Here is a 21,112-nt window from a genome sequence, read left to right as displayed (position 1 = left end):
AGTATACCCCCACCTGCTGTGCAGTATACCCCCCACCTGCTGTGCAGTATACCCCCCACCTGCTGTGCAGTATACCCCCCACCTGCTGTGCAGTATACCCCCCACCTGCTGTGCAGCATACCCCCCACCTGCTGTGCAGTATACCCCCCACCTGCTGTGCAGTATACACCCCCACACCCACTGTGCAGTATACCCCCCACACCCACTGTGCAGTATACCCCCCCCCACACCCACTGTGCAGTATACCCCCCCCCACACCCACTGTGCAGTATACCCCCCCACACCCACTGTGCAGTATACCCCCCCACACCCACTGTGCAGTATACCCCCCCACACCCACTGTGCAGTATACCCCCCACACCCACTGTGCAGTATAACCCCCAACTTTTACTCCACCATATAATACACATTAGACATTTGGCGAGGTTTAAACACTATATACATAAAGTAATTCGTCAAGGTTCAACACGCATAGAAATCCAACATGTGTATTCTCGTATCTGAATATAACAGCAAGAGCTGTAAAGCTAAACATTGTATGATTGTGGATCACGAACATTATGCGGTCCTAAATTAACCCAAGAAGGAAATAATGAAGTCATGTCATGTCTTAACTCGTATATACCAAAATATTTACTAACATTTGAAAAATCTTACACATGTGCAGTACATATAAGTAAAAGATTTAAGAGCCTAAATAATATTTTACTAATGTCACGTATATTTATATATTTTTTTTTCTTGACAGCCCAAGAAAAAAGACTGGAAAAAGCAACACGAAGACTTCATCGCCACGATCCGCGCGGCCAAGGCTGGCACAGAGCCGCCGCCCACTGACAACTCTGACTACATTCCCTGCCCGCACTGTGGCCGCAAGTTCGCCGAGGCCGCCGCAGACAGACACATTCCAAAATGTGCCTCTATCCAGAGCAACAAACCTGCTGCCAACCGAAAGAGGTAAACACACACCTGCTGTCAACCGAGAGGGGTAAACATACACCTGCTGTCAACCGAAAGAGGTAAACACACACCTGCTGTCAACCGAGAGGGGTAAAAACACACCTGCTGTCAACCGAGAGGGGTAAAAACACACCTGCTGTCAACCGAGAGGGGTAAAAACACACCTGCTGTCAACCGAGAGGGGTAAAAACACACCCCTGCTGTCAACCGAGAGGGGTAAACACACACCTGCTGTCAACCGAGGCAGGAGAGGACAACGTGGACAGAATAGGACATACCTCGACCAGACTGGCTTCAGTATAATATGGACAAAATCTACTGGTCTAATTATTTCGTTAAATCTTGTTTAATCCAGGATAGATTTAACAGAAAAATGTTAATTTTGAAAAAAGTTTACCAACATTGACATGAACTTGTATATTTGGTGTTTATAATGCATATACAAATTGAATAAAACACACATTGCTACTCATAAAAGAAGCATTTAATGTTATTTTTTGCTATAGTATGAGTTTGTAATATGTTTGGCATAGCAAATGTTAACTGGTACTTTAAACTTGTAAAGATATTGGGAAATGGCTCTAAATTTGATGGGCAAAAGTAGTTAACTGTAATGATGCTTTTGATTGATTGCTTTTTAATCACCATATAGTCTTGGTAATATAGCTGAATGACAGCAAAATATATCAACCCTATTTTAATTCTTTTAAGTCGTATATTTGCAGAAGTTTTCTTAGTCGATGCGAGTTAACATATTAATGGAATGAAATATCCAGTTTGTAATGGGGAGATTTTGTCCAGCCTATGTGAAATGACTGGAGTAAAAAAAAAAAAAATTAGTTTTGAGTAAGGCTGTTTCATTTTGTTATTTAGTATATGCTTCTTAATTTATTTCTGCTTTCTCAATAACATACGTGCTATAGATATCAGTGAAGAAATTTAACTATTGTACATACAAGACTAAACAGAGCCAAACGTATGAGACGAACACAATTAAGTTGACTGTTAAAACATCTTTGCTCAGATAAATATTTGTAAAATAGGATTTAAATACTGTATACTGTTGTGTGCGTTCTTGAAGTCATACAAAGTTTTGCATCGAAACTAGATTATTTTAGTACCATACTGTCTGTGATAACTCAATGTGGTGAGGAAAATTTAGACTGAAAAGAAATTTTGTTAGCAGCTCAATAAATTTGCTTCACAATTGAAAATTTCCTGAAAGGGATAAGCATTTAGGGATAAGTGTTGTGAATATTTTCCAGCTTGTAGCATATGGCTTTCAACAAATAAATTACTGGTCAAAATACCCCTTTGATTCTAGGAATCTAGTTCTTTGAATTCAAAGTTATACTAGATTTTTTAAATATTGTTAAGTCTATTACGGAGAGAATTGCCATACAAATTTAGGAGTTACCTATATTTTTTTTAATGTAATACTTGGAATACTGCTATTGAAGTAAAGCTTGCTACAGCTACTAGTTTTTTTATTTAATAGCTTTGTATGTAAAATAAATTTTACAATAAAATGTAATAACACACATCGTAAAATTATTTTAAATCCTTAATTTGGAGGTATAAGTTGTATTGATGAATCTCCTCTTCCCTCCAGCTCGTGATAGTCATCTCGAGCCAGTGTTCATGGCTCAAATCCTCTAACTAGGACTTGTGCTATGATTTTGAGGTATGTCGTTCCTCGTCCCCCGTTATCACTTTGATGATCCCCTTCTGTATAGGCACACTTCCCGGAAAGGAATTCCTTGTTCAGATGTCTACCCAGTCATTCATTCTGCAATCCGCAACCATTGTCAAGGTCATTGGCGTTGCAGGTATTAAACTGCATACTTTAAGTGATTTTTCCCCCTTAGCCTTTCTCCTACAACGGCTACATTGCCAGTCTACTGCATCTTTTTGGTCACGCCTCAATTGATGGCGCGAAACGGCTTTGGTTAAGTTGCGGTTCAGTCACACTTGCTTAACTGTTGAAGACTTGATAGTACGTCTTGCTCCCTGTTGTCCTAACTGGAATGTTTAGATTTTCGGGATAATCGTAAGTTTTACTTGACTAATATCCCTCGATGTAATCAGAAACCCTTAATGTCACTCCTTGTGACCTCTGTCTCATATTGGCATCCCGAGTGACATTTATCACCTTCCGAATATCCAGCGATAGACAGTACTACATAGCCTTCCCTTCCCAGCCATATTGGTGTTTCTCTAAATGAGCGTGTGAATGCTGCCGCTAGAGGAGCTATCCACTCTTGTCCCATCTCCTGTAAAGGTATTCCTTATTCCGACTTTTACTCGGTTATTCATTCCTCCTTCCTTGCCTGTTGGCAGGGTTGTTGGTCTTCTGTTATTGGTAACAAACTGCGTACTCTTAAGCGTAGTGTGTCCACACGAGTTTTCCACCTACCACCGTAACAGACGGTGGGGAACTGCTCTCGCGAGGTTGCGTATTGGTCATGCATGCTTAACTCGGTTACTTAATGGAGCGCCGCCCTGCTCCTTATTGTCCAAACTGCGTTGTCCCTCTTACAGTTATGCATATCCTTGTTGAATGTCTTGACTTCCAGGACGAGCGTGCGTCTTGCTTTCCGACCGTCTCTCGTGGTCACTTGTCCCTTCGATAGACTTCTTGGTGAATGGGATGCTTTTTGATATCATTCGCCTTATGCGTTTCTGTTCTCTGATTGACATCCTTGGTGATATTTAGCGCCCTCTGATTATTCCGCACATTTGATGGTGCTACATAGCCTTCCCGGCTTGGTGCCTTCTCTTGATGATTACATACACTGATGAAATTATTTGGGTAATTGTGATCGTTTTCTTAGTGACGTGCTACTGGAGGTCTCGACAAGTTGGGGTGACTGTTACTTGTGGTCTGAGAAAAAGTTATGGTGGTTACGTTTTCTGACACAACTATAGGAAATGTAACGCGTTTTGCTTGCGTAACAGCTTACTGCAAGAAAGTTACAGCCGATTAGTTAACGCCGTAAACAACTGCCAAGTGATCAACATTTGAGTAAAGCCTCGCTGTTAAGACCGACATGTCAGTCACTGACGCAATCATCGGGGGAGAACCGGCACCTGCCATAAGAGGTTTTCTTTTTATCAGGATGAATGAGTATCCTTGTGGCTTGTCGGTAAGCTTTTGTAAGTCTTAACGCTTCCCCAGTTGAATATCTTACGCCCTACAGTAAGCCAATGTTCATTTATTCGTTTTCAGAACAGTAGGTAATGTCAGCAATTAGGGATGTAGTTTGATTAATCAATTTGGGACAACCGGTACATGAAATCTTGGGGAAACTTGTCAATTGGAGGTGCTACATAGCCTTCCCGGCTTGGTGCCTTCTTTTGATAATTACTTGTCAATTGGAGGACCTTTGACAAGCCGTAGAGTGTCTTGTCCTCGTCAATGTATGGTGTATAGCCAAATCGTACACAAGATGGAAAAAGCTCGTTTTTTTATTATCTGAACCGTATATATGGTTAGGAAAAAACACAAGGACTCGGTTGTGCTTGCGGGGATTCAACTTCGGCTCTTTTGGTCCCGCCTCTCAACCATCAAGCAACTGTTATATAGGTTCATGAGCCTATTGCACTCTCTATCATATTTATTTCTGAAACTCTGTATGGAATTTTTGCTCCACCACCTCACTTCTAGTGCTTTTCATTTGTTAACTATTCTGACGGTCTAACTTCAGGCAGATCGGCGTTCAATCCCCGACCGTCTGAGTGGTTGGGCACCATTCCTCCCCCCCCCCCCCCCACCGTCTCTCTCCTTTCCCAACTCCTTATTCTCATCCCTTCCAAGTGCTATATATATTGTCGTAATGGCTTGGCTATTTCTCCTGACAGTTATCTTTCCTACTCTGACACTGGATTTTTTTGTTTAACGTTTCTGTGGCTGATTTGGATATTCGGGTTCAAGGTGTCCCCTTGTTCGTGTTCCCTCGTGCTAAATAATCCGTCTTTATGTACGCTGTTATTTCCTGTTGAGAATTTTATAGGTGATAATCATGTCTCCCCTAACTCTCGTCAGCCAGTGACGTGAGGTTAAATTCCTGTAGCCTTTCTTCATAGCTTATACCTCTCAGTTCCCGGACTAGTTTTGTGGCATACTTCTGAACTTCATGTAACTTCATCTTGTTTGACTAGATATGATCTGCATACTAGAGACGAATTCTTCAGGATTGGTTTGACGCATATGATATACAAGGTCCTGAATGATGCCTTGTACAAGTTTCTAAAGGCAGGTCACATGTTGGCCAACCTAGCATATGCTGTCGATGATATCCTTCTGATGTGGGCTTCTGGAGACAAGTTCTGTTTGATATTAGCCTCCAGGTCTCTTTCTCTGCCTGATTCTTGAAGGATTCGTACCTTGTGTCTGGCCTCTTGCTCACTACACCTATTTCATTAGTTACTCCTACTTCAGTTAAACGCTAGTAGGCATATACTAGACCATTCCTTCAGTTTGTCTAGGTCATGGTTTAAGTTCGGCTGCCTTTGTCTCAATCCTCATCATTTCTAGATCGTTAGGAAACATGTAGGCTGTAGGTTTTAAAAGCCGTTGGCGAACCGTCTTGTGAACGATATGACTTTCTTGCATCCCCAGCAATAGTAGCCGTCAGATACATACTGGAACAAACAGGAACATCAATTTTCCTCCAGAAATTGGCGTAGTTTTCTTTGATGTGCCGTGAAATGACCCGTTTTCTATGTCGTCGCCAGCGGTCGAAGTCCGGGGCGTCTGGCGCCGGGCGGGTATGCTAGGGAGGCGATAGTTGCGTCAGGGTTATGAGGCGCTGGTGCCAGTTGTAGCAGCATGCAGTCAATACCACCGGCGTTTTCTGGCGTCAAAAGGCACCAGTGCGAACATTACATCTTTTGTTTGGTGCTACCAATCCAGCGGGTTTTTCCATACTCACGGAACCACCAGATGAAGTAGTTAAAGTGCAATTAAATCGACACAAGATTTCAAATAAGCAATACAACATAAACCATTTCTTTATATTCGCCTTTTGATTTGAAAATAACAATATAGACATTATAGATCCGGTAATTTAGGAGGCGTGGAAGGGTGACCCGCCAAGGTAATCTGGCAAAGCTGGTGCCAGCGACGGTAGCGGGAGTGCCAACCTGGGCCGGCCGTCAGTGTGCCGGCGGCTGACGTAGGGTGCATGTTGGGCGGGGTGTGAGTGTGCTGCTTACCGTGCTCTCGTGTGGCTGGCCCTCTCGCTCGACCTGTAGTTTATTAGCCTCCACGCACGGATTACCGCAAGATCTCCGCTTGCTGAGCACACACGCATCCACAGCAGGGCTCCTGCTAGCCCGAGGTGCGCCACCCACTCTCCCCCGCCCATTGTTAGCCACATAGCCAACTTTTCAACTAGCCCGAGTCAGAGTTACTAGCTCCATTTTAGTATCAAGTCAGGAATTTGTCCATTTGTGTAGATTTTTTTAATTGTTAGACAACTTATTTTATCCAAGCCAGAAGATCATATAAGCAACTGTTTGGATTTTTTGTAGCTGAGTTTAGTTTGGATTTTCAAATATATTTGTGAAATATATATGAAAAGATTTGTTTAATATCTACAAGGATTTTTATTATTAGGTTTGACTATAACTTCAAGTAATGTCAATTTTCAAATATTTTTATATTCATTGCATGATTTTCCATGTTAGATATAAGCTTCATTTTCTATGCTGGAGAATCATTACCCGCGACCTACAGGCGATTTTGCCATACAGGTATCATTTGGGCAATTAAGCATAATTAAGGTATACGCCTTAAGGAAGGTAAAGTTTATAAGGTAGGCTATTCGCTACTCTTAATAAGAGACGCCATATTGTCACAAATAATATTATTATCAATATTAGTATAGAAATACAATCAGTATTTCGATAATAAGATTTATTAGGTAGTCACAGATCAGCTGTGTCTCGGGGGCGTTCAGAGCGAGGACGGACCTAAACTTTGTCCTCATGTAAGCTCACATTTTTATCACTGATCGTGAAATTCTCTCACTAATGCAGCGTTGATAGGAATTCTGCGTTCATATTTAGCCGTTCGTTAGTTAATAAACCTTTTGGGTATTGTTTTATAAAGATTAGGGCAAAATCGCGGTTAGAAGCCCGGGTCGCGGATAGCTAATGTTCACGCATCGATCTGCGCACTATTCTAGAATAGGTAGTGAACCACGGACTCCCGCGTAGAACCACTCACCAGCCACCGTTTTTAACCTCCAACCAGCAGCCAGAGGCTTCGAATCACCCACACAAAGCGTGGTTCGCCTCGTTGTCTCAAGTTCGACTATCGATTCGCCTTCGAGAGAGAGAGAGTCGAGGACAGGAGCGTCCCCGCGCCTGGTGCGGGCGTCACCACCACCTCCGCCAGGCCCGCGGGCCGCTGTATGATCACCTCCTCCAGCTAAAGGTAAGCACTCACCTGAAACAAAATAAAATTTGTGGGTTCTTCTTTCCCCTCTTACCATGTTACCGTTGCAAACACTGTGGAAATAGTGGAATGTAATTCGTCTAGTGGAATAATTAACATGCCGACGACGCTCACAGAATCACATGAGAAGCGAACTGTAATTTAAAATTTAAATGACACAAAATCGTATTTTTTGGGGGGATTGTGTTTAATATGGAGGTAAGTGATCGTGGCGATGTTAATACGTGTGCATGAGGCTGTGTCTAGGCCGCTCCCGGGGCTAGATTACTCAATAGGCTAACTAGGCCAAAGCCTAGGCTTCACCACCTCTTGTTTTGTACCATAAAACTGGACATATTAAATAAAACTTAGAACAATTAATTACTTGGCCCTTACTTTTGACTATGTTATTTTCTTGATAAAGGCGTTAAAATGTATGTAAGTTTAGCCATATAGCCGCGATGAGTCACAATAACGTGGCTAAATTATGTTGACCAGACCACACATTAGAAAGTGAAGGGACGACGACGTTTCGGTCCGTCCTGGACCATTCTCAAGTCGATTCTGAGAATGAGAGTCGACTTGAGAATGGTCCAGGACGGACCGAAACGTCGTCGTCCCTTCACCTTGTAGTGTGTGGTCTGGTTAGCCTATATGTATTCCTCGGCATAAGTATGCATAAAAGTAACATTAACATTAATGTGTTAAGTAACATTAGCATCTTGATAGTCGTTACACATTATTATGCCACAGTTGCCTTCATGTGTGTGCTTAGCCTCGGAGTCTAGTCACACTGACCAGAGGTCGAGCCCCAGGTACTGGTCTTGGCCAGTGGCCCATATACTGTTCGGTTCGGCTCTGGCCAGTTCAATTTCGTTCTTTATTATGCACCCCATACCCATCCCTTGGACGGTGGTGGTAAGGGTTACAGAGGCACATAATGGGTTCAGAAACTGAACCCTCTAGTTCGTCTAGCTAAGCAAGTGGCAATCTTTTGAAACTAGTTACACAATTGCTAATATTATATATATATGTATATACAATCATTTACACATACATATACATATCAATAATCTTTTAAAATCAAATGATTCAACAAGAGGCTCACAACAGTCACGATACAAGGCACTTTACATCAATGGCGAGTCGCACAGTTGCACAGTCTTGCTGCACACCCACCCACCTGGGCGGCAGCTTTACAGTCATGTGCAGGCTGCACCTACAGTAAGCAAATTTTGTAGGTGTAGCCTGCACATGAATGTACAGCTGCCGCCCAGTTGGGTGGGTGTGGAGCAAGACTAGTAACTGTGTGACTCACCATAGATGTAAAGTGCCTTGTATAGTGACTGTTGTTTAATATATATATATATATATATATATATATATATATATATATATATATATATATATATATATATATATATATATATATATATGGTGTAGAGGGTGGTGTTGGGACTGGTGTAGAGGGTGGTGTTGGGACTAGTGTAGAGGGTGGTGCTGGGACTGGTGTAGAGGGTGGTGCTGGGACTGGTGTAGAGGGTGGTGCTGGGACTGGTGTAGAGGGTGGTGCTGGGACTGGTGTAGAGGGTGGTGCTGGGACTGGTGTAGAGGGTGGTGCTAGGACTGGTGTAGAGGGTGGTGCTGAGACTGGTGTAGAGGGTGGTGCTAGGACTGGTGTAGAGGGTGGTGCTGGGACTACTGTAGAGGGTGGTGCTAGGACTGCTGTAGAGGGTGGTGCTGGGACTGGTGTAGAGGGTGGTGCTAGGACTGGTGTAGAGGGTAGTGCTGGGACTACTGTAGAGGGTGGTGCTAGGACTGGTGTAGAGGGTGGTGCTAGAACTGGTGTAGAGGGTGGTGCTAGGACTGGTGTAGAGGGTGGTGCTGGGACTACTGTAGAGGGTGGTGCTAGAACTGCTGTAGAGGGTGGTGCTGGGACTGGTGTAGAGAGTAGTGCTGGGACTACTGTAGAGGGTGGTGCTAGGACTGCTGTAGAGGGTGGTGCTAGGACTGGTGTAGAGGGTAGTGCTGGGACTACTGTAGAGGGTGGTGCTAGAACTGCTGTAGAGGGTGGTGCTAGAACTGCTGTGGAGGGTGGTGCTAGGACTGGTGTAGAGGGTGGTGCTAGGACTAGGACTGGTGTAGAGGGTGGTGCTAGGACTAGTGTAGAGGGTGGTGCTAGGACTAGTGTAGAGGGTGGTGCTAGGACTGGTGTAGAGGGTGGTGCTAGGACTGGTGTAGAGGGTGGTGCTGGGACTGGTGTAGAGGGTGGTGCTGGGAATGGTGTAGAGGGTGGTGCTAGGACTGGTGTAGAGGGTAGTGCTGGGACTACTGTAGAGGGTGGTGCTAGGACTGGTGTAGAGGGTGGTGCTAGGACTGGTGTAGAGGGTGGTGCTGGGACTGGTGTAGAGGGTGGTGCTGGGACTGGTGTAGAAGGTGGTGCTGGGACTGGTGTAGAGGGTAGTGCTGGGACTACTGTAGAGGGTGGTGCTAGGACTAGTGTAGAGGGTGGTGCTGGGACTGGTGTAGAGGGTGGTGCTGGGACTGGTGTAGAGGGTGGTGCTGAGACTGGTGTAGAGGGTGGTGCTAGGACTGGTGTAGAGGGTGGTGCTAGGACTAGTGTAGAGGGTGGTGCTAGGACTAGTGTAGAGGGACTGGAGACAGTACACAGGTCTTAACAATTGGCCACAAGCGAGACAATCTATGTCAAAGACACATTCTACATGTGTCCTATTTCGCTTCACCTGTACTGTATATATATTTTAATATGTGATCTAACCCACACTATTTATGTAGTCTCTTGTGTGGGGTTTTTGTGGCTGTTCCAAATATTGCATTTGTCCGTGAGGACATTTAAGAAAAGACATTTTAATGTCCTTGTTTTAAGACCTTGTATGTTGGCCAAGACAAATGGGGTTGATCTCTTGTTTTTTCACTGCGAGACTTTTTAGGTAGATTCATTACTGTTCTCTTGGCCACGTCACGAGTCTTCTTGACGACGTCAGGGTCCTCTTGACGACGTCAGGGTCCTCTTGACGACGTCAGGGTCCTCTTGACGACGTCAGGGTCCTCTTGATCACGTCTGGGTCCTCTTGATCACGTCTGGGTCCTCTTGACGACGTCAGGGTCCTCTTGACGACGTCAGGGTCCTCTTGACAGCACCAGGGTCCTCTTGACTGCACCGGGGTCCTCTTGACTGCACCAGGGTCCTCTTGACTGCACCAAGGTCCTCTTGACTGCACCAGGGTCCTCTTGACTGCACCAGGGTTCTCTTGACCGCACCAGGGGTCCTGTTGACTGCATCATGGGTCCTCTTGACTACACCAAGGTCCTCTTGACTGCAGCAAGGTCCTCTTGACTGCAGCAAGGTCCTCTTGACTGCAGTAAGGTCCTCTTGACTGCACCAGGGGTCCTCTTGACTGCATCAGGGTCGTCTTGACTGCACTAGGGGTCCTCTTGACTGCATCAAGGTCCTCTTGACTGCACCAAGGTCCTCTTGACTGCACCAAGGTCCTCTTGACTGCACCAAGGTCCTCTTGACTGCACCAAGGTCCTCTTGACTGCACCAGGGTCCTCTTGACTGCACCAGGGTCCTCTTGACTGCACCAGGGTCCTCTTGACTGCACCAAGGTCCTCTTGACTGCACCAGGGTCCTCTTGACTGCACCAGGGTCCTCTTGACTGCACCAGGGTCCTCTTGACTGCACCAAGGTCCTCTTGACTGCACCAGGGTCCTCTTGACTGCACCAGGGTCCTCTTGACTGCACCAAGGTCCTCTTGACTGCACCAAGGTCCTCTTGACTGCACCAAGGTCCTCTTGACTGAGTAGAATGTCGTCTGAAGAGAGTATCGTCTCTGGAGAATATCGACTGCTCATAATTGAGAAAAATAATTCATGGAAACAGTTTTGTCATCTGCGGAGGCGAGATATGACGAGGTGAGTGATTGATGGCCCGCCACCGCCGCCTGCTCCAGCCTCTTGGTAATGTGTGACCAGCTAGGACTGTGTATGACCAGCTAGGACTGTCTGTGACCAGCTAGGACTGTCTGTGACCAGCTAGGACTGTCTGTGACCAGCTAGGACTGTCTGTGACCAGCTAGGACTGTCTATGACCAGCTAGGACAGTCTGTGACCAGCTAGGACTGTGTGTGACCAGCTAGGACTGGCTGTGACCAGCTAGGACTGTGTGTGACCAGCTAGGACTGTGTATGACCAGCTAGGACTGTGTGTGACCAGCTAGGACTGAGTGTGACCAGCTAGGACTGAGCGTGACCAGCTAGGACTGTCTGTGACCAGCTAGGACTGGGTGTGACCAGCTAGGACTGAGTGTGACCAGCTAGGACTGTCTGTGACCAGCTAGGACTGTATGTGACCAGCTAGGACTGTCTGTGACCAGCTAGGAATGTCTGAGAACCAGCTAGGACTGGGTGTGACCAGCTAGGACTGAGTATGACCAGCAAGGACTGAGTGTGACCAGCTAGGACTGTGTGTGACCAGCTAGGACTGTGTGTGACCAGCTAGGACTGTGACCAGCTAGGACTGTGTGTGACCAGCTAGGACTGTGACCAGCTAGGACTGGGTGTGACCAGCTAGGACTGGGTGTGTGACCAGCTAGAACTGAGTGTGACCAGCTAGGACTGAGTGTGACCAGCTAGGACTGTGTGTGACCAGCTAGGACTGTGTGTGACCAGCTAGGACTGTCTGTGACCAGGTAGGACTGGGTGTGACCAGCTAGGACTGTGTGTGACCAGCTAGGACTGAGTGTGTGACCAGCTAGGACTGGGTGTGTGACCAGCTAGGACTGAGTGTGACCAGCTAGGACTGAGTGTGACCAGCTAGGACTGAGTGTGACCAGCTAGGACTGAGTGTGACCAGCTAGGACTGACTGTGACCAGCTAGGACTGGGTGTGTGACCAGCTAGGACTGAGTGTGACCAGCTAGGACTGAGTGTGACCAGCTAGGACTGAGTGTGACCAGCTAGGACTGTCTGTGACCAAGCTAGGACTGAGTGTGTGACCAGCTAGGACTGGGTGTGTGACCAGCTAGGACTGAGTGTGACCAGCTAGGACTGAGTGTGACCAGCTAGGACTGAGTGTGTGACCAGCTAGGACTGGGTGTGACCAGCTAGGACTGAGTGTGACCAGCTAGGACTGAGTGTGACCAGCTAGGACTGACTGTGACCAGCTAGGACTGAGTATGACCAGCTAGGACTGGGTGTGTGACCAGCTAGGACTGAGTGTGACCAGCTAGGACTGTCTGTGACCAAGCTAGGACTGAGTGTGTGACCAGCTAGGACTGAGTGTGACCAGCTAGGACTGAGTGTGACCAGCTAGGACTGAGTGTGACCAGCTAGGACTGAGTGTGACCAGCTAGGACTGACTGTGACCAGCTAGGACTGACTGTGACCAGCTAGGACTGAGTATGACCAGCTAGGATTGAGTGTGTGACCAGCTAGGACTGAGTATGACCAGCTAGGACTGAGTGTGTGACCAGCTAGGACTGAGTGTGTGACCAGCTAGGACTGAGTGTGTGACCAGCTAGGACTGAGTGTGTGACCAGCTAGGACTGAGTATGACCAGCTAGGACTGAGTGTGACCAGCTAGGACTGAGTATGACCAGCTAGGACTGGGTGTGACCAGCTAGGACTGAGTATGACCAGCTAGGACTGAGTATGACCAGCTAGGACTGGGTGTGACCAGCTAGGACTGAGTATGACCAGCTAGGACTGAGTATGACCAGCTAGGACTGAGTATGACCAGCTAGGACTGGGTGTGACCAGCTAGGACTGAGTATGACCAGCTAGGACTGAGTATGACCAGCTAGGACTGAGTATGACCAGCTAGGATTGGGTGTGACCAGCTAGGACTGAGTATGACCAGCTAGGACTGAGTATGACCAGCTAGGACTGGTTTGCGTGATCCTCCCTGCCAGTGATCGCTGCGTCGGCTGCCTCGTATGGTATATACCATAAATTATATTGCTGTAAACCAACTGTGTATTGGCGGTTACGGTGGGTATACCGGCCACTCTACTGCTGGTGGAGGAGGAGGAGGAGGTTGAGGACTCCCTCTAGTGTGCTCTTTTGTGGGTGAGGTGAAGTGTACTGGTGTGTGTTAGGGATGTTTTGGAGCGCTCAGACCCGCGTCCTCTTTGTGGTAGAGCAGAAGAGTATACTCGAGGCTCATATGAGGAGTCGGGTTAGACATTGCGTGCGTGCGTTGATGCTCGTGTGCCGGCTCTCCCCTATGACACAATTTTGTTTTGTTATTGGTAGGGGAGGCTTCCCTGATGAGATCTGAGAACTGGTGCGCGCGGGTGAGGCAGTCTCTCTGTCATCTCTCCGAGGATAGGAGATAGACTAAATATCTTTCATCTTCTATTTTAGGAATAAGTCCCGTGGTTCTGTTGGCGCCAGTGTATGAACTCATCATGTCGAATTCTCCTTATTCAGGAGCTGAGCAGACAGTAAACATCCTATACGTTAGATGTTTCCCGGTGTTAATAGCCTTGGGCGAAGATTCACGAAGCAGTTACGCAAGTACTTACGAACGTGTACATCTTTCATCAATCTTTGACGGCTTTGGTTACATTTATTAAACAGTTTACAAGCATGAAAACTTCCCAATCAACTGTTGTTATTGTTATAAACAGCCTCCTGGTGCTTCGGAGCTCATTAACTGTTTAATAATTGGAAACTATGGCGCCAAAGATTGAGAAAAGATGTACAGGTTCGTAAGTGCTTCCGTAACTGCTTCGTGAATCTGGCCTCTTGTTGATATGTCAACCCTCCTGAGTCTCTCTGGTGTGCCGTCGCTCTGACTGTAAATAACAAATTGATCATGAGGGAACGTCAGTAGTGGAGCGTCACAAGGGCGAGTCTTGGCACCTGTGCTGTTCCTGTTCACACAAACTACATAATGGATGAACGAGGCTGTCTTAATGATGGTTACCGGACTTTAACGCAGATAAGTGCAAGGTAATGAGGATGCGACCCAGACTGAGGTGGCCTGAGGGACACCGCCTGACAAACAGACACAACTTATTGTTGTCAGCGAGAGAAAATTATTTGGGAATAGAATCGAACATATTTCCCAAGGCCCCCCCGCCTCCCCCTCCCCCTCCCCCTCCCCCCTCCCCCTCCCCCCTCCCCCCGCCTCCCCCCGCCTCCCCCCGCCTCCCCCCGCCTCCCCTGTGCGAGGTAAACTACCGACCATTAAGAAGACATTCAGATAATAACAGATATTACGATATTAAGTCCAGAGGTTTGCTACAAGACCAGTCCCAGAGTGGAGAGGACTGACCTACGGGCCCACACGAAGTGAAATGAACTTAACGACTCAGAAGAAGAAATAAAATCTAAGAGGACACATGATCCAGACATGCAGAATACCTATAGGGCTCTGATAAAAAGTGAGACATAATGTCTACATAGTGAGAAAGAGATGTTATAAAGGCGTGAGATGAGCCACGGGGATGTGTGGGAAGACTTCTTCAGTCTTAAAGGAATATGCAAGTGGATCTAACCAGAGGAGGGGGGTGGGGGGGGGGGGTGCTACCCTCTTCGTACTCGACGAAGAAGAGGCAAGCGACAGCACCGAGGCTGAGCAAGCTGTGGCAGGCAGGAACACGCACCCCAGCACCACGGAGCTCCTTGTCCACCAGGCGGGACATGCTCCAGGGGGCGCCACGACACGCCTGGGACATGTTGTCTACCCCCTCTCCCTCCCCCCGGCTTCCCCCCGGTTACCAGCGCCCCGTGTGCTAGGTCGCCCCGTGAGAAATGAGTCATTGCATTAAACTAAGAACGTCAGGAAGGCGGGGCCAGGAGCCTAGCTCGACCCTGTAAACACATCTAGGTGAGTATATCTAGGTGAGTCCACACACACACCAGCGGACATAACTGGAGACACAAATGAGTCAGAAAGAACTTTTGCAGCCTAAGAGTGGTAAACAAGTGGACCGGGCCAGATGGGGAAGTGGTCCAAGCCACTTCGATACACAACTTTAAATGAAAATAGGATAAGAAAAACGAGCTAAAAGTGTCACTACATTGAACTAATGATGGTGGAAAGGCCATAGGGGCAGCTTGAGCTCTATCATATATAAATATGAACCTGTGTATGGAGTCAGCCAACACCACATCACTTCCTAGGGTGCATTCCTAGGAACTAACACTTCCTTGAAATGTTAACTACTCTCATACTGAAACAATTATTTTTAATATCTCTGTGGCTCATTTGGGTACTGAGGTTCCACCTGTGTTCCCCTTGTACGTCTACCACCGGTGCGAAATAATCCGTCCCAATCGACCCAATCAATTCCCCCTGAGAATTTTGTAAGTGGTGATCAGCTCTCCCTAACTCCTGTGTCGTCCGGCGACGTAAGGTTTAATTTAGACAGCCTTTCCTCGTTATTCATGTCTCTTGATTCTGGAACTAGCTTGGTGGCATACCTGTGACCCCTCGTCCACCTACGACAGTGCATGACTGGATATAGACTCAGTGACTGCCAGACAGGACTTGTCTAACAGTGACTGTTTCACATGGGAGCGTATTCCAGACCGGTGCTGCATACTCCAGTATTAGTCAGACATGAACTAGAGCCTATTGGGCTCTATCATATCTACACTTGAAACTGTGTATGGAGTCAGCCTCCACCACATCACTTCCTAATGCATTCCATTTGTCAACCACTCTGACACTAAAAAAGTTCTTTCTAATATCTCTGTGGCTCATTTGGGCACTCAGTTTCCACCTGTGTCCCCTAGAGCGTATGCCCCTTGTGTTAAACAGCCTGTCTTTATCAACCCTGTCGATTCCCTTGAGAATATTGAATGTGGTGATCATGTCCCCCCTAACTCTTCTGTCTTCCAACGAAGTGAGGTTTAATTCCCGTAGTCTCTCCTCGTAGCTCATACCTCTCAGCTCGGGTACTAGTCTGGTGGCAAACCTTTGAACCTTTTCCAGTTTAGTCTTATGCTTGACTAGATATGGGCTCTATGCTGGAGCCGCATACTCCAGGATTGGTCTGACATATGTGGTATATAATGTTCTGAAAGATTCCTTACACATGTTTCTAAAGGCCGTTCTTATGTTAGCCAACCTGGCATATGCTGCGTGTGTGCTGCGTGTGTGTGTGTGTGTGTGTGTGTGTGTGTGTGTGTGTGTGTGTGTGCGCGCGTTTACTCACCAAATTGTACTCGCCTAGTTGTGCTTACAGGGGTTGAGCTCTTACTCTTTGGTCCAGGTTCTCAACTGTCAATCAACTGGTGTGTATGTGTGTGTTAGTGAATGTGCGTGTGTACATAGGTGAGTGTGCGTGTGTGTACACGGGCTCATGTCTGTGTATCCCTACTCTAAATATTTCCTCCGAACCCTTTGAGTCAGTTTATACATTCTTCAACTGAAGACATTTCCTCCGTGTGACGAGAACCCCCCCTCCCCCTCCCCCCCACCACCCCACAAAACACCCACATGAGAGCCAGAGACTTTCCCACACCCCGCGTCCAGGAGATTTGAGTGTGGACAGCAGAAGGATGGGTGACCACACGAACCTCACTACGCCTGTGGCGCGAGAGATCTTAACACGGCACAATACTTCCTGGATTAGACAACTTTACTAATAATAATACGTAACATTTTTGTTTTCAAATTCATCGCGATAAGTCCGTAGATTTCATCATTTTTTTTCTCTGCCGCAAGGATCAGGTTGGGTTACCGTTGCCAGTGGCAGGTGACGGATCTCCCAATCCTGAGCACTCCAGGTGCAAACTCTGTGAGCAGGAACTGCGGCATGATCTCCCACACTACATCACCGAATGCCCAGTTATTAGACCTTTCAGACCCGTTGGCATGAGGTACCTGGAGCTTTGCAATTACTTTATTCACTCTCGTGTTCTTGAAGATATCCTCACAGTGTACCCAAAATTTGTCAGTGTAGACTACTGATCACATGGCCCTGTATGACTGACCGTCCTGTGTGATGGGGATTTTTAGCATCACGTAGCTAGTTCTTGACACACTCTGTACTCCCCCTTCATACAGTCTAGGGCAGCTAGTTCTTGACACACTCTGTACTCCCCCTTCATACAGTCTAGGGCAGCTAGTTCTTGACACACTCTGTACTCCCCCTTCATACAGTCTAGGGCAGCTAGTTCTTGACACACTCTGTACTCCCCCTTCATACAGTCTAGGGCAGCTAGTTCTTGACACACTCTGTACTCCCCCTTCATACAGTCTAGGGCAGCTAGTTCTTGACACACTCTGTACTACCCTTCATACAGTCTAGGGCAGCTAGTTCTTGACACACTCTGTACTACCCTCCATACAGTCTAGGGCAGCTAGTTCTTGACACACTCTGTACTCCCCCTTCATACAGTCTAGGGCAGCTAGTTCTTGACACACTCTGTACTCCCCCTTCATACAGTCTAGGGCAGCTGCACAAAGGCAAATGTCTCAAAATACACCAATAAAAGAAAAAAATTCCGTCTGAAAGCTCCTGACGCACTGTAATGATCTTCGTACAGTCTAACGTAGCTGCACTATTACGCATGTAATAACGCATGCTAATACAAAAACTCTTCCTGTGTTTAGGCGTCAAAAATCACCGTGCGGCCGACGCAACCAGCCTCGCACGCAAACATAATAATGGGATATAAAGGATACCTGTGGGTGGGAGTAGTTACTAGAAGCGTCGAGTGGAAGGCGGTGTGGTGAGAGGGGGAGTGTTGGCCATGTTGACCCTCCACACCCCCACACTCACCCCCACACTCACCCCCACACTCACGCCCACACTCACCCCCACACTCACCCCCACACTCACCCCCACACTCACCCCCACACTCACCCCCACACTCACCCCCACACTCTCTTAACTCACCTGTATCCTTCTGGAAAGTAAACAATAGACCTTGGATTACGCTCCCATCATATTGTTCAGTCCATGGAGGGAGGGGGGGGGGGAGAGGGAGAGAAAGAGGGGGGTGAGGGAAGGGGGGGTTGAGGGAGGCAAGAGTTGGACCAGTCCTTGCCACCAACCACAATGCAATCATCGATTTGTGGTGGCAACTAGACTTAGATAGGATACAGGCCGCACACATGCACGCACGCACGCACTCACGCACGCACACCTAGGAAGCCACACTCACCCTTCACACCAGCCGGGATTTAGCTCCTGGTCTCCAACTCGGACAACTCCAGAAACATGAGGATTTTGTTTCGTTTTCAAACCGTTTCTGTCCTGTCCGGGAATGGAATCCGTGTCCAACGATTGTAAGTTGAGAACGTAAACTACTCTACTACAGTACACTATACGACACAAGCCTTACGCCTGAGCGGACTGGTTTCCGTTAGGAGTAAAGAACTATGGGAACTACAGCCATCACCTGAAGCAAAGCAGAAAATTGGTGACATGATCACAACTTACAAGATTCTAAAGGGAATTAATCAAGTACACCAAGAAACAACGTTGAGAGTGAGGAAGGAAAGGTGGAGAAGGTCACAGTCTGACGCCAGACATTCACTGTCATCAACATTTGTCGAAGCAAACACCTGACTCCATACACTTCCCTGTTGATTGACGGTTGAGAGGCGGGACCAAAGAGCCAGAGCTCAACCCCCGCAAACACAACTAGGTGAGTACAGTAGAAGGCCATACACAGTAGGAGACCATACACAGTAGAAGGCCATACACAGTAGGAGACCATACACAGTAGGAGACCATACACAGTAGGAGGCCATACACAGTAGGAGGCCACACACAGTAGGAGGCCATACACAGTAGGTGGCCACACACAGTAGGAGACCATACACAGTAGGAGGTCATACACAGTAGGTGGCCATACACAGTAGGAGGCCTTACACAGTAGGTGGCCACACACAGTAGGAGGTCATACACAGTAGGTGGCCATACACAGTAGGAGGCCATACACAGTAGGAGGTCATACACAGTTGGTGGCCATACACAGTAGGAGGCCTTACACAGTAGGTGGCCACACACAGTAGGAGGTCATACACAGTAGGTGGCCATACACAGTAGGAGGCCTTACACAGTAGGAGGCCATACACAGTAGGAGGTCATACACAGTAGGTGGCCATACACAGTAAGAGGCCATACACAGAAAGAGGCCATACACAGTACGCATCCTGGTATATGTAAATGATCTCCCAGAGGGTATATAATCGTTCCTCTCATTGTTTGCTGATGATGCAAAGATTATGAGATAAAGAAAGAGGAAGATAGTTTGAGGCTACAAGATGACCTAGACAAACTGTAGGAATGGTCCAACAAATGGCTACAAAAGTTCAACCCTAGTAAATGTAAGGTAATTGCACCTCACATCGCTGAAGCACAGGATAGTTCGGGGAGACATGATCACCACATACAAAACTCACAGCGGAATGGACAGGGCAGACAAGGATGAATTATTTAACACGGGTGGAACACGAACAAGGGGACACAGGTGGATGCTGAGTACCCAAATGAGCCACAGAGACGTTAGAAAAAACGTTTTCAGTGTTAGAGTAGTTAGTAAATGGAATGCATTAGGCAGTGATGTGGTGGAGGCTGACTCCATACACAGTTTCAAATGTAGATATGATAGAGCCCAGTAGGCTCAGGAATCTGTACACCAGTTGATTGACAGTTGAGAGGCGGGGCCAAAGAGCCAGAGCTCAACCCCCGCAAGCACAACTACGTGAAAACTTTACGGTTAATGTCTTGTGCATCTTCTGCATGGGCCCGGGTGAGAGGCTCGGGTGAGAGCCAGTGAGAGAGAGAGTGAGAGAGAGAGTAAGAGAGATAGGAAGGATATGAATGGAGAAGTGAGATAAAGGAACGGAGTAAGATAAGAGATAGTGAATGAGGACGTGGGAACGGGAAAGAAGGAAGAAAGGAAAGGAGAATGGAACGAGGATGAGCAACGTAATGAATGGACGGAGAAGAAGATAGAGAGATGAGAGAGGGAAGGAAGGAAAGAGGGAGACAGAGAAGCAACACCCATCCCGGGAGTGTTTTTGTGAAGGGAAGGTGTATGTGGACTGCTTCTGTATGGTATATGGTATATACCATATACCATATGGTATATATATATATATATAACATGGTATATATATATAACATATACCACATGGTACACAGTGGTATAGTACCTGTGGTTTACCTTGTATGGTACAGTGTCTCTGGTACACTTCTTCTCCAGGCTTGTTCTCCCCCCCCCCTCTCTCTCTCCCTCTCTCTCTCTCTCTCTCTCTCTCTCTCTCTCTCTCTCTCTCTCTCTCTCTCTCTCTCTCTCTCTCTCTCTCTCTCTCTCTCTCTCTCTCTCTCTCCCTCTCTCTCTCTCTCTCTCTCTCTCTCTCTCTCTCTCTCTCTCTCTCTCTCTCTCTCTCTCTCTCTCTCTCTCTCTCTCTCTCCCCCCCCCTCTCTCTCCCCCCCCCCTCTCTCTCTCTCTCTCTCTCTCTCTCTCTCTCTCTCTCTCTCTCTCTCTCTCTCTCTCTCTCTCTCTCTCTCTCTCTCTCTCTCTCTCCCCCCCCTCTCTCTCCCCCCCCTCTCTCTCTCTCTCTCTCTCTCTCTCTCTCTCTCTCTCTCTCTCTCTCTCTCTCTCTCTCTCTCCCCCCCTCTCTCTCCCCCCCCCTCTCTCTCCCCCTCTCTCTCTCTCTCTCTCTCTCTCTCTCTCTCTCTCTCTCTCTCTCTCTCTCTCTCTCTCTCTCTCTC

General features: G+C 47.2%; 1 protein-coding gene across 6 annotated transcripts in view; it reads left to right on the top strand.

Annotated features, from left to right (window-relative positions):
- The window catches only part of LOC123759261 (WAS/WASL-interacting protein family member 2), a 150,212-nt gene extending 147,711 nt beyond the window's left edge, over positions 1 to 2,501 (top strand). For all 6 annotated transcript variants that reach the window (XM_069338895.1, XM_069338938.1, XM_069339008.1 and 3 more), the window contains one exon: positions 749 to 2,501. In XM_069338895.1, the coding sequence (XP_069194996.1) occupies positions 749 to 961 (213 nt within the window). In that variant the 3' untranslated portion in view covers positions 962 to 2,501. The remainder of the gene's footprint in view (positions 1 to 748) is intronic.
- Positions 2,502 to 21,112: the final 18,611 nt, after the last annotated feature.

This window comes from Procambarus clarkii, chromosome 1 (assembly GCF_040958095.1).
Source record: "Procambarus clarkii isolate CNS0578487 chromosome 1, FALCON_Pclarkii_2.0, whole genome shotgun sequence".
Classification (NCBI taxonomy): domain Eukaryota; kingdom Metazoa; phylum Arthropoda; class Malacostraca; order Decapoda; family Cambaridae; genus Procambarus; species Procambarus clarkii.
This window is presented reverse-complemented; position numbering and strand designations above follow the sequence as displayed.